Source organism: Balaenoptera ricei, chromosome 1 (genome assembly GCF_028023285.1).
Source record: "Balaenoptera ricei isolate mBalRic1 chromosome 1, mBalRic1.hap2, whole genome shotgun sequence".
Lineage (NCBI taxonomy): Eukaryota > Metazoa > Chordata > Mammalia > Artiodactyla > Balaenopteridae > Balaenoptera > Balaenoptera ricei.
Genome location: NC_082639.1, coordinates 29,768,959 through 29,782,403, shown reverse-complemented (window position 1 = coordinate 29,782,403; position 13,445 = coordinate 29,768,959). Strand labels below are relative to the sequence as shown.

General features: G+C 53.1%; 1 protein-coding gene across 1 annotated transcript in view; it reads left to right on the top strand.

Moving 5' to 3' along the window:
- Positions 1 to 13,445, top strand: part of GRIK3 (glutamate ionotropic receptor kainate type subunit 3) — a 228,116-nt gene that overhangs the window by 157,818 nt on the left and 56,853 nt on the right. Inside the window, exons 4-5 of the mRNA XM_059897061.1 lie at positions 2,855 to 3,036; positions 5,421 to 5,474. Of these exons, the coding sequence (XP_059753044.1) occupies positions 2,855 to 3,036; positions 5,421 to 5,474 (236 nt within the window). The remainder of the gene's footprint in view (positions 1 to 2,854; positions 3,037 to 5,420; positions 5,475 to 13,445) is intronic.

Sequence of the window (13,445 nt, the reverse complement as noted above, 5' to 3'; positions counted from 1 at the left end):
AACCTCTTTGGGCCTCAGTTTCTTTATCTGTAACATTGGAACAAAAGCCCCTACTCTGTATGCCTTCTAGGACAGGGAGATGTTTAAATAGGGTAATGAATGCAGAAGTGCTTTGTAAGTGAAAAGCATGACTTCCACAACCATGATTCACTGCAGATATTTTGAGAGAGATTGATTAGGGAAGCAGCCAGGAAGGAGAACTCATCTCAGGCGAACAAAGAGCCTAGTCCTCTGCTGGGGTGGGCCAAGACGAGCCTCTGGTCTCCTTTGGGAATACACCGATGGGAAGGAGGTCTGACATTTGCTGCTGGAGAATGTGGGTCACTGTGTATTACACAGGGCAATGAACTTGGCTGACAAGAAAGCTCTGGTGGCCTCTGCTCTAGCATCCAGACTGTCCCTGTCCTCATGTCCTGGGTCCCCAAAGCCCATGTGCCTACTGATGCTGTGCCTGGGTCTGAAAACTGAGCGAGTGGGAGCAAAGCGTGCACTCAGGGCCTCGCAAGGTAACAGGTGTGAGTGGGCAGCATCATTCAGCCAAAGTAAGAACTTCTGGGATTAGTTGAGGAGGGAGGGTAAGGATGGGTGTGTGTGTGTGTTTGGGGGGCGCTTGTGACCCCTCCTTCCTCTGTAAGGTCACCTGATATCCTCTTCCTGCCCCCATCAAGTCTGGTATTAGAAAGCACTGGGACCCCTGTTTGGTCCAGACCACTCTAGGGCTCCAGAGCCCTCTCCCAGCCCACACACCTGGATCTGAGACCTCCCAGGGGGCTGGGGGTTCCTGATGCCCACAGCCATGGCGAAGCTTGTTTGGGAGCTCTCTGGGAGGCTTAGGTCCCAGAGAAATATCTCTGTCCTCCCCAGCAGAGTGGAGTGATGGATACCAGTCGGATTGCTTTCCAGATGTCCAGCCCTCAGGAGTGGGAATGAGAGGCTGGACAGACCCAGGTGTATGTACCAGAAATGGCTTTGGAAATCCAGACTTTTTGTTGGAAGGCTCAGGAAGTGGGTTGTCTGTGTGTGAGGACTCTGTCCAGATAGGGGGCACTGCGACAGCTGATTGCGAACTTTAGTCCATCGCAAACTAGCTTAAGCAAAAAAAAAAAAAAAAAAAAAGGCGAGGGTAGGGGGAGGATTTTGTTGGTTTCATTTACTGGAAAGTTCAGGAGTAATTTTAGCTTTAGAGGTGCAAATGAGTATCTTTAGGGCTTATTTTCTTTTTGTGTTTCCTGACTTCTGCCCTGTGGGAATCCTTTTCAGGTTCTAAGTGGTGACCCCAGACTTGCTTCCTCCCCATTTGGAGTTAAATGGAAAGAGGGTTGTCTCTTACCATTTGCTCTGGCACAATTCCTGGGAATCATCTGATAGGACCAGCTGGTGTCACACATCCGTCTCTAAGCCCATACCTTTGCCTAGAGCAATGTGTGTGCTGATTGACCAGGCTGGGGCCAGATTCTGTGTCCCTGGAGTGGGGACAGATTCTGTGTCCCTGGAGTGGGGACTCTTGAGTCACATGGACTGAGCATGGGGTAGGAGTTGTTCCCTAAAGGAAAACCAGAGTGCTGTTAGAGGGGAAATGGAGCATGGCTGAGTGGACGACGCAGCCAGGATGCAGACACCGAGCCCTGAGTATGGGCGGGGAGCCCAGCAGGTGGGAGGGGACGGCCTGCTTGGGACCCTGGGCCTGTGCTTCCTCCGCTCTTCCTGCAGTGGGTAGGGCGAGAGAGAACGGCAAGCAAACTTGCTTCCAGGCTAAGCAGAGAGGAGTCAGCAAGAATGGACCTTGTACTAAGGATGGAAATGGACTTAATTAGACCTAAGCGAGCCATTTGTCTCCAAGAAGTGACATTCAGTTTTCCCTGGAAGTCCCCAGATTAAGTGGTTTTGCAAAATGCCAAGGTGGAGGATATTTCAGCATGGGGAGAAAAAAAGACAGTAGTCAATCCAGTTCTGGAAATTTGTGTTGAGCACAACCAAAGTGCCAGGCCCCATGCTAGGGCATGTGGAGACCCAGTCCCTGATGTTGAGGGTCTGTGACAGGACCAGGAGAGTAAGATGAGGCCAGAGGAGGCTGGTGCTGAAGGACAAGGCCACTGAGTTTCGGGGGAGAGGGGCAGGATGGGAGTGGGGTGGGGAGACCTTGTCTGGGCAGAGCAATAGAGGTAGTCGTCATGGAGGAGGCGGTTGCACTAAGCCCGGAAGAATGGTTAAGGTGTACGGGGGCAGCCTGCCCTTGGGGGTGGAGGCCGGGCACAAATACCACCCGGCCTTACCTGGTCCAACCATTGGTACAGCTGAGCCTGGAGCCGCCACTTGGGCCGCATCCTGGAAGCAGGCTGCTGGGACTGTTTAGGAAGATTATGTCCCATGCTTCACAGTGTTGCAGGGGGCAGGGGGCAGGGGGAGGAGGAGTGGGGGGCCTCTGGTTCAGGCTCCATAAGTCTCTGCACCGACTGAGTTAGAGAGGGGCAGGTGGGTGGACTCAGTGGGGATTCGCTACCTGTCCGTGCCTGCTTTTGAATGTACAGGTGTGTACACACCTTTACCTACCTGTGTACACATGTGTTTATCAACCCAAGTGTATGTCCTGTCTGTGCATGATAAGCATGTGTTTGTTATGTGCACACATCCCTGTGGGCATGTGCCAGCGTGCACAGCTGGGTGCACGTGTCTGTGCCCCAGTGTGCTAGTGCCTGTGTCTGCACATGCGTGGCTGAGTCCATGAACTTATCTCCGTGGGCCGCATGTCAGTGTCCATGTGTGTCTGTAGACCTGTGGCCACACGAGTCTGTGGATACCTGCAGCTAGGTATACGTGGGCTCACATGTGTCTCTTGTGCCCCGGGACCTCTCAGGGCTCATCCGACTGCAGGAGCTCATCATGGCCCCATCAAGGTATAACATCCGCCTGAAGATCCGCCAGCTCCCCCTTGACTCTGATGACTCGCGCCCGCTGCTCAAGGAGATGAAGCGAGGCCGGGAATTTCGCATTATCTTCGACTGCAGCCACACCATGGCCGCCCAGATCCTCAAGCAGGTGCGTGAGCCCTGGCCAGCGGGAGGGATTGTTGGGATCTGCCTGCCACTTCTCCCACTCTCCCCCGCATTTCCCAGACACAGGCATGATGTCAGCCAGATCCAGGTTCGACCTCTAGTCTGCCTCTTTCCGGCTGTATGACCTTGGGTGGTCACTTTGCCTCTGTGAGCCTCAGTTTCACCAGCAGCAAATTGGACACAGTGGTCTCGACAGGCTGAGTTGGTGTGAGGATGGGATGAGACGATAGATGAGCTGCCCCAGCCAGGCCTGGCGCACGGAGGGTGCTGAGTAAATGCTAGTTTCCACGCCACCTCGGGGCAGGCGGGAGGCGCGGGCTGCGGACAGGGAATAGAACACTGCGGGAAGCACGGAGAGGCCTGGGGGTCTCGGGGAACAGCCCCCAGAGTTCCTCTTCCAGCCACTGATTCCCTGCAGCCCGTGGCACTCGGTGTCACTCTCCTACCACTGGGAGGTTTATCGAGGCTCTGTGCAACGTCTGCTCAGCTCTGCAGCAACTGAGGGGGAGGAGAATGGCTCTCGGTCCTTGGCCGCGCCTCCGTTCCCGACACAGCCCAGGGTGGCGTGCTGGGAACCATGGCGAGCTCTGCCAGCCCCCTAAGAAACAAACAGCGAAATCGCTCACAGCCGCCCTCCGAGGGTGCCACGGCTGAAAACAAAACCACTCTGATTCGAACCAGTGCTTTGTGTAAAAGGCAATTATGTGGTCCCAGAAAGCGAACCTGGTGATTGGAGGAGGCATTCTGTGGGGCCTTGACACATGACCCCGGGAGATGCTGGTGGCAGGGAAGGGTCACAGGGATGCAGGGGGAGAGGTGCTGAGCTGGCCATGAATGTGTCCAAGGCCTGCCCCACACACCCTGCAAGGGGTGTCCAAGCTGAACGGCAGCCTCTGTCTTCCCCCAGAGGAAGTCCCACCCCAGGACCCTTCACACGGGGGCTAAAAACTCATTTGAGAGCTTGAATCCTGCTTATGCCCATGGGTGCTATATACCCCACAGCAAGTGGCCCCGGAGTCATCCCCTGCTCTGTAGATGGAGTGAATGATCCCTCCCTCCCCTGGTTCTGGAGGATTCAGTGAGATGAGGCGAGGAAAGAGTTTATCCCAGTGCCCAGGGCACAGTCAGCATGGGTGCGGCACAGCTTTACACTCAGCGTGGAAGAAGTACATGCTCCCCAGAAATCCCTTAACCCTCAGTGTCCCGGCCAGCGGCGCCCAGTGCCTCCCTCCTCTTCCAGGCATGTGCAACTGAGTCATAAAGACAATCCCAGCCTGGGTTCGCGGAGCAGTTACTCGGTGCCGGGTACACACACTGCCCCTCATTTACCGCCACCCTGGGAAGTGGGGGCGATTATCGTGCTCGGTTTCAGATGGGGAGACTGAGGCTCCGGGGGAAAGTAATGGGCCTGAGGTCATCCAGCCCGAAAGTCCGAATTCACTCCCCAGTTTGCTGACATGAAAACTTCTAGAATTGAAAATGAAGATTCTGTGCTCAGCCTGACACTGAACTAAACCAAGGTGAGCACGTCTGCGTACTGAGGACTTCTTGAGCCTTTCACCTGCGAATGCGGGTTGTGAACCTCCAAAACCGGGAGGGAACGTGAGGCATTTTCCAAGTGTACTTGACCCAGTGACATTTCCTCCTGGAGCGCTTTGTGGGCCCGCATTCTGAAGAACTCTGTAGAAAATGCATTATGGTCATTAGTATTATAGATTATAGGCTTCTAATAAAATACAATAGATTTCATGATGGTATAGAATAATAATTCACAGCAGCCATGTGGCCCGCTGTGTGGCCAACCAGGACCCAAGAAGCAGGGATGTGTCAGCCCTTCCGGGGGAGGCTCAGACTGAGGACAGACCCTCCTCGTCGGGCCTGGCTGGGCTGGTGGGGGCCGGGCTCCCACAGACGTCTTTCTGGAGCCATGACAGTGAGTTCAGCTGAGGAGAGTCAGGGCACTTGAGGAGGCGATGTTGGGCGGATTCCATCAGCATTTCTCCAAGTGTGGCAGGCCCAGAGATGCTTACTAAAAAGGCAAACCTGGCCCTGCAGAATTTGGAATCTTTGGAGAGTGTGGCCTAAGATTCTGCATTTTAATGTGTCACCCGTGATTTTGCTGCACGCTCCAGTGTGAAATCCACTGCTGTCTGCCAGCCAGTCATTTTCCGTCGGGAGGTGGTCTCAGAGGATGTCCCACTCCAAGCGGCCAGCCGCTCCCAACCCACCGCCAGCCTGTGCTGCCCCGGGTCCTCTCCGCTCTCTCCCCGCTCCCTCCCCACCCCCCATCCCCCCCTGCCAGGGTGGAGAGGGGGAGGGGCTTCTCGGGTGTTCCCTGCAGGGTGCTGACACTTTGCTCTCCCGCAGGCCATGGCCATGGGCATGATGACCGAGTACTACCACTTCATCTTCACCACCCTGGTAACGTACCTCCGAGTCCTGGCATGGGTCGGGGTGGGGCTCCCTCAGAACAAGGTCAGCCAGGGGGAGACAGTTGCTGCAGCTAGAGGAGGTTCAGGCTGGACTTGCTTCCTAAGGCTGTAGGTGTGGCCACAGGCAAGGGCACAAACTTGTCTTTGTGGCCTGCCCACTTTGAGAAGTGACATCTTGTTGTGACTAAAGACAGGGACTCTAGAACCTGCCAGTGTGAACACAAGCCCCTCTGCTTGCTGGCTGTGAGACCTCGCAGAAATCATTTAACCTCCCTCAGTTTCTCCCTCTGCAAAATGGGCATGATCATGGCTCCTACCTCCTAGGATTGCTGTGAGAACTGAATGAGTTCATGAACTAAAGCGCTGAGAGCAGTGCCTGCTCTTGTGAAGGGCTGTTGTTATGATGATGACCCTTGGCCCCAGCCCACACGCCCTCACACAGGTCCCAGGCCTCAGGCCTCACGCAGCAATGGGAGTTGCCACTTTGGATTCCTGTGGCATCCACGCTCAGGTCTGCCCACTCACTATCAGCCGGGGCCAGCGCACCTGCGGGCTCCAGATGGGTTCTGTCCAAACCTTGAGAACATTTAGGGCCATTTAAACCCATTAGGATAATTAGTTGTGGTCTGAGATCAGCAGAATAAAGAGATCCCTGTGCCAAAGGGCCACCAATCCCCAGCCACCCTGCCTTGGAGCCAGATGCCCTGGATGTCACTGGGGTCCCGGGTGGACTCTTTTACCCAGCCCAGATCTGGGGCAAGTGACAACATCACTAAACATCCTGTGGCTGAAACAAGCTCCTGAAATCTGCGTCAGACTCGCCACTGCAGTCTTGCAAGCCTCTAGCTGTGTTCCTTCGTTCATCCAGCACCCAGCTAACACTCCTTACCCAGCACCTGTATTCAACTGAGTATCTCAAGACGACTGGCACTGAGGCCTGCCCTCAAGGAGCTCCCATCCTGCCCAGTCTGCATCTCTATGTGTAACTCATTCGGCCAGCTTGTGCCATCACAAGCCATCACATCAGATGGCCATGGGGCACAGCAGAAGGAGACGCTGGGTGCCACAGAGCTGGTGGAAGGTGGGGAATTTCAGGCAGTCTTTACAGGAAAGAAGATGTTTGAACTGGACCTTGAAGAATCAGTAGGAGTACACCAAGGAGAGAGAGGAAGGGCATTCCACATAGAAGGAACAGCATAAGCAAAGGCCAGGAGGCAGGTTAGCTCTTCAAGTCTCACTCTGGTTGATTGCCAGAGCCAGCTGTGTTCACCTCTTCCTGGCTCCACGTTCAGTCAGTGACATCATGCAGGTAGCTTGAGATTGGCCAAGGTGGGAGTATTCACATCACAGAAGTTGGCAAATGCTACAAATAAGAGGTTCCTCCTCTCCATCCCCTGAGAGCTGGTTATTAAGCATTTCCCAGCATACAACTGCTTGTTACCCTCTCTCCACCGCCCACCCTGTGCCCATGGCAGAGCTCAGGGGCCACCCTGCCCACTCTTCTGATCCAGAGCCCAGACCTGGGGACCTGCCAGGAGCCTTGGTGGGAGAAAGGGATGCTGGAAGCTGGTGACTGAGACCAGGTACCTTCTGCCCTGGTCCCTTCTGGATTTCTATCCACCCAAGCTAGCTTCTCCCCTGGAAAAGTCATTGGAGGCTGGAGGATGAGGTCATCAGATCCCCAATATTCCACCTCCGTATGGAGCTAGGAGCAGGGCACAGGAGCAAGGCTGGGAAGGTGGGGTGGGGCACATTCCAGGCGCCCGAGGCTCTGTCTCCAGGCGTGGCAGCCCTGGGCTCCTAGGGTGCTGAGTCCAACCTCTGGGCCCTTAGAGGTCCCCACCAGCCCTGTGCCAGCTCAGCACATTCTTCCCACACTTCCATCCTGCTGGCTTGCCTCCCTGAGTCCTCACTGCTTTGAGCTGCTGTAACAAAGCCCTGGAGTCCATGTAGGAATATACAAGCGAGGAGCAGGCAGACCTCCCGGGACAGCTGTGGTCCCCCTGCAGACCGTGCCCATCCCCCCTCCACATTACTTTCCAGCGCAGTGACAGGAGAGCAGGCCTCGGAGGCATAGATAAGGATGAGAGTCCCTTTAGCACCAGGGACTGTGCACATGGGCAGATTGCTTAGCTTCCCTGGGCCTCAGTTTCCTTGCCTCTAAAATGGGAATAATTTGTGATGCCTCTGGGCTTCAGATCCTTCATTTGGCCTCTTTTGGTTTCAAGGAGCAGAGCTCACTCAGGTAACCTCAAGTCACTAGAGACTCAAGAATGAACCACCAGGCCACAAGAGCAGATGTGGAGAGTGGTTCTGGATCCACAGCAACCCTGGACATCCCGAGAATTATGGTTCCAACCCTCTGCCCTGAGACTCAGCCTGGCTCTTCCGTTTCCCTCTCTCTGCCCATTGCTCCCTCCCCCTGCTCTCGGCCTCAGCTCCTTCCTTGCCGCCTCTGTTCCCTGGAAACTTCAGCTCATCACAGCTGCCCTGGGATCATCACACCCCAACCGACCATCCATTCTGCCTCTGCTACTTCTCACCACCTCTTTCTCTGAGTGTTACCCACCTGCCCCGGGTCAAATTTCGGACTGACCAAGCACGAGCCAGTGCTTCGCAACATGGCACCATATAGGCATTTGAGGCTGGACATTTAATCCTTCCGGAACGTCCTGCCCACTCTAGAATGTCTAGAATCCCTGTCCCTGCTCACTGATTTCCAGGCTTGGTGACAAATAAATAAATGCCATCCACACATTTTCAAATGTCCCCAGGATAGGGGCTGAGTCATCAGCCAGATTGTAGCAACCCCCCTTGGGAGGTGACCACTCCTTGGCTGGTCAGCCGAGGTCTGGCAGTGGGGGACAGAGTACAGTGGGCTCACAGAATCTAAGTCATGGCCACCAAGCAGAAGGGCTGGGGCACTGGGAGATCCCTTCAGAAGCGGCAGGAACAAAATCCACAGATCTCATTCACCCACCCTGAGTACGGACCCCTCCTCCACTGTGTCCACACGGGGCCTGTGGTTAAGGCCTCTTTGTGCTTTGCTTCCAGTCCTAGCTCCAGACAGTCAATTAAAAGCATCTCTGCCTGGCTCATGCCCTCATTCCAAGGCCAGAGGGGGTGTCCCCTCAGGGAGCTGAGGCCCGACCTGACCTTCGAGACAAGACTCTGGAGAAGGCACCACCCCAGTGATGCCAGTGGCTCTCCACATTAATGCCAGTGCCAGCGTGGGGTCAGGGTTGGACTTCTTGGAAGGAGGGGCAGGACAGTATCCTTGCACCCTGGGGCAGTATCCTAGCCCAAGAGAGTGTCTGTTTTCCCTACTTTTTTATGGTTTTTTTTTTTTTTTTTTTTTTTTGCCACACCGCGCAGCAAGTGGGATCTCAGTTGCCAATCAGGGATCGAACCTGTACCGCTTGCAGTGGAAGCACAGAGTCTCAACCACTGAACCACCAGGGAAGTCCCTGTTTTCCTTACTTTTACATTTCCTTAATTCAGTCATTCATATACTCACTTATCCTGCAGGCATATACATATGCTCGCAAGGTCCCAGGTACCAAGCTAGGCACTTGAGTGAGAGGGGGTGTCTAGAGATGGATCCAACACAAAGCTCACCAGCTGGTAGGCTTCCTTTGTGCACATAAGGATCAAGAATGGTGCCCAGTTTACCACTATATCTCCAGTGCCCAAATAGCACCTGGAATACAGTAGGTGCTCATTAATGCCTGACTGAATGAATGAATGAATATAATACAAAGTAGAAAGTAATCAGTGAAATTAACATCCTCATCATAGCAACAGTGACGTCCACCGACTCTGGTGCCAATCCGCCTGATTTAGAATCGAGATTCTTCCACTTCCTTGGGCAAGTTACTTCGTGTCCCTGTGCCTCATTCCCCATCTGTAAAATGGCCACAAGAACAGTACCATCTCATAGGACTGTTATGCTGAGCACTAAGCAAGTATGTTGACATCAGTAAAGCACTAAGGAAAGTGTTATTTAGTACTATGTAAGAGTTAAATTGATTAATTAAATACTTCCTGCTTATATATTTTATGTGCTCAATATACCCCATCTCATCCAAAATTCTGAACAACTCTCCAAGAGAGGTATGACTTTCCCAGTTTTACAGAAAAGTAGAAACTGAGGCTCAAAGAGGTCACTCAGTAAAAAAGGAGAAGAGGAAGGATTTTGACCAGCCGGGACCTACCCAGCTCCAAAGCCCTCTGCTGAAGCTTGTGCCGAGAGCCGCATGCAGTGTCGCCTGGCTTCCTCTGACTGGCGCCGGCTCAGATTCCACAGGCTGTGATGGTCCGGGCATCACGTGACTGACACTAACGCAGGGAACAAAGCCTCCACAAATCTCAGCGGCACCCACACTTCACAGGTTCCAAAGCCCTTTCTCCACATCGCTGATTTTCCTCTTCACAGGGCAGTTGTGCTCCCCATTAATTGATGGGGAAACCTGGGACCAGAGAGGTTGAGTGAACTGCCTAGAGTCTCACAGCAGATCTGTGATAAAAGCCTTGGCTCCTGACTTCTGTTTCAGCCCACTGCCCTTCCTCCCCATGCCTCTCGGAGGGTCAGGAAGAGCCGATCCTTCCAGAGAGGCACAGTCCCTGCAATACAAATAGTTCTGCAGTGGAATATGTGTGTGTGTTGGAGGGTTGGGCTGCAGCAGGTACCAGGGTATCTCCCAGCAGCTCCCCATATGCCAGGGCATCAGCTATGTCACCTGGGTCCCCATGTCCTGCTTCCGGCTCCAGCTCCAAGCTCCTCCTTCCAGCCCCGTTGGCTTGGGGGTCTACCTCATGATTGTGCCACTTTGTGCCCATTGGTCAATCGTGGCTGTATGTGGGAGGGCAGTGGCATTTGGCATTTATCTCCTTCCCTTTAGGGAACCCACGTCACCAATTCTTCATGTCTAAAAAATTCTCCAAACTTGCTTCTCCCATGCAGAAGACATTTTAATTACCCCAGCTGCCATTATCTGTTCCAGCCAGCTTTGAGCCATTCCCAGATAACCCCGCGTTAATCAGCCCCAGCTGAGCCCCTGGTACATGTCATGTGTAGGTAAAAGCCTGGAGGTGAAAAAAGAATTATAATAAATTAATAGATAAGCAATCACAATTAATGCCGCTTCCCGGCAATAACAGTTATATCATGGGAAAGATATTTTCATCTGTCATTCCTTAAGGCGATGTTTTCCGAGCTTCAGCTTCTACCGAGTCAGACCCATGGGGTGCTAATGAATTAGTCTATTATGTTATGCTGAATGTTTCTAAAAGGTCCCTCGTTGATACTGAATTCAACGTGTCAACATTTGGCATGGAGAACAGCAACTTTTTGCCAAGCAGCAAGGTTGTGCACAGTTCACTGTGTACAGCACATGGGGTCTCAGCCCAGGGCAGTTTGGACAAAAAATTGGAGCCGGACAAAGAGGCCTCTTTTCCAGCTCCGCATTATCACTGCCCTCATGTCACAGGGATGGTGGTACTCAGTGCCACAAGCCCTACAACACTTTGCAGCTGAGTGCAGGCTCAGGGTGACAGGGATGAAGGTGACTCCAGCAGTGACACCCCATCGTGCCCCCTCCCAGGCTGCGATTGGCCACAGCCACTGTGTGAGTGTCAGCCACCTCAGTGCTGCATCTGGAAACCGGAAGGGCTGATGACGCCAGCACCCGAGCCCCCACCGAAGCCAGAGATGCTGCCCTTCTCACTGAGTCCGGCTGGTCTTTAGTCCTCAGGGAAGTGAGCTGAGTCACGGAGGCTCTAGGCAGGCTCATGTTGGGCATCTTTCAGGCCTTAGGTATCAGGTCAACACTGAATTGGAGAAGAGGCTGAGCCCTGTGCAGAGGTAGAGGGAGGAGGGCGCCCCCTGGAGGCAGAGCTCAGCTTCTCTTCTGTGGCCCCAGCAGTTCAGCTCTGGCCCCAAACTTGCATTCACCGCCCTACAAAGCAAAATCCCTCCAGCTCCCCAGACCCACCTCCTTCAATGGCAGTTTAGGGAAGCTCTCTTGTCTCTAAAGCAGTACCCTTGAGGGGCTCATCTTCCACCTCAGGCAATTTGCCAAACCGCTCCTAACTTGTAGCCCCATAGAAAGCTCCCCCCGAGAGGAGGTTGTAAAACACTAGCCTCTCCATTCCAGGCTCTTCCCAGTGCTGTTTAGGTACCCTAGAGAGCTACCCTTCTTTCCACTTTGGGTGATGGGAGCCCAGGGCCTCCTAGGGGAGACAGATGTAGACATGGACAGTTGTTATCAGTGGGGTGAAAGCAAAGAGGTCCCAAGATAAGAGCAGAAGTGCCCTTGACCCACCCTATTGTGTGTGGGTGTAGAGTAGTAGTCAGGGGAGGCTTCCCAGAAGAGGTGACAAGCTGAATCTCAGAGTGAGCCCACCCAAGGAGGATTGAGAAGACAGGCATTCCAGCCCAGGGATAGAGCACACACAAAGACACTGGCTTAGAGAAGCTGCATGATGGGGGCAGGGGCCAGCGAGGAATGCAGAAGGGGAACCAAAGCAGTTTGGTGTTCCTGGGGCAAAAAATGAGAGGGGGGTGGGAAGAAAAGTGAGGCCAGAGGGGTGGAGAGCCTTGCAAACTATACTAAGGAATGTGTGCTTTATTCTGAAAAGGCAAGAAGGAGCCATTGAAATATGCCAAGCAGGGGAGTGACACGGTTGGGTTTATTCTTCAGAAAGACCCCTCTGAATGCTGTGTGGTGGGTCACTGAAATATCCTGGGGTGGGAACCAAGGGCTGGTCATAGGACAGAGGGAGCGCTCAGGAGCTGGTGGCCTGGGTTTGACGCCATTGCTCCCCAGCTGTGTAACCTTGAGCAAAAGACCTAACCTCTCTGTGACTCAGTTCCTTCCTCTAAAATGGGTGATAATAACACCCTTCTTGTAAGGTAAAAATGTGAATTAAGCGAGTTAATACACCTAAGACACACAGAAACTGTTCTGAGGTTTATAGGTACTCAATAAATGTTAGCTCCTTGCGATTGTTTTTGTATTGCCAAGAGAGGTAAGTCAGGAGGATGCAACTCATGTCTGCTCCTCTCTTCGAATAACCCAGTCATGTCCCTGGGGGCTGAGTCCAATAGCTGTCACAAGCTGCTGCCAGAGAAGGCAGAATATGAAAGTTTGTCAGCACTTCCGTGGTGTTTACCATGCACCAGACACGTTCTAAGTACGTCTATTAACCCGTTTCTTCCTCATGACAACCCTATATGACAGGTACTATTATCATGCCCGTTTTTCAGATGAGGCAACTGAGGAAAGGAGAGTAGATGGCCTGGCCTCATGGTCTGTGCTCATAACCATCACCTGGGGCTGCCCAGTGAGCTGTTCTCAGGAAGGAGCTGTGGGAAGAGAGGCCTCCTTCCAATGTGTTTCTCCCCTCTCCCTCTGATTCAAGAGGTATCCCCGTCTAAGCCCAGACCCCTCTCTGTGCGTTTCCCAGTTAGGAGTAATAGCTTAGATTAGCGGCTTCTCAAAACACAGATTGAGGCCCCAGCCCACATTCTCTATGGCCCATACTTTCCAAAAAATGCTCCAAAAACCATTCTGGTGCATATCTTGTGCTTGACAACCACTGGGGACATAAAGCACGGGGATTTTTAAATAGGACAGACACGGTGTACTAGTAAATGTGTACAGCCAGCTGTCCAAAAAGGGGGAAAACCCAGATATGTAGTGCTTGCCAGTTTTCATGGTGTAAATACTCCCACCATGGCCAATATCAAGCTACCAATGAACGTCACTGAGCGCAGAGTCAAGAAGAAGTGTTGACATTTAGCTCTTACAAGCCACTTCAAGCCAGCTCCAACACACCACTGAGATGGACCTGGGTACAGTTTCTGCGCTGCCTTCATGAGCTCTATGACCTTAGGCAAGTCACCTCACCCCTCTGGCCCTGTTTCCTCCTCTCTAAAAAGGGAATACTATTAAATACC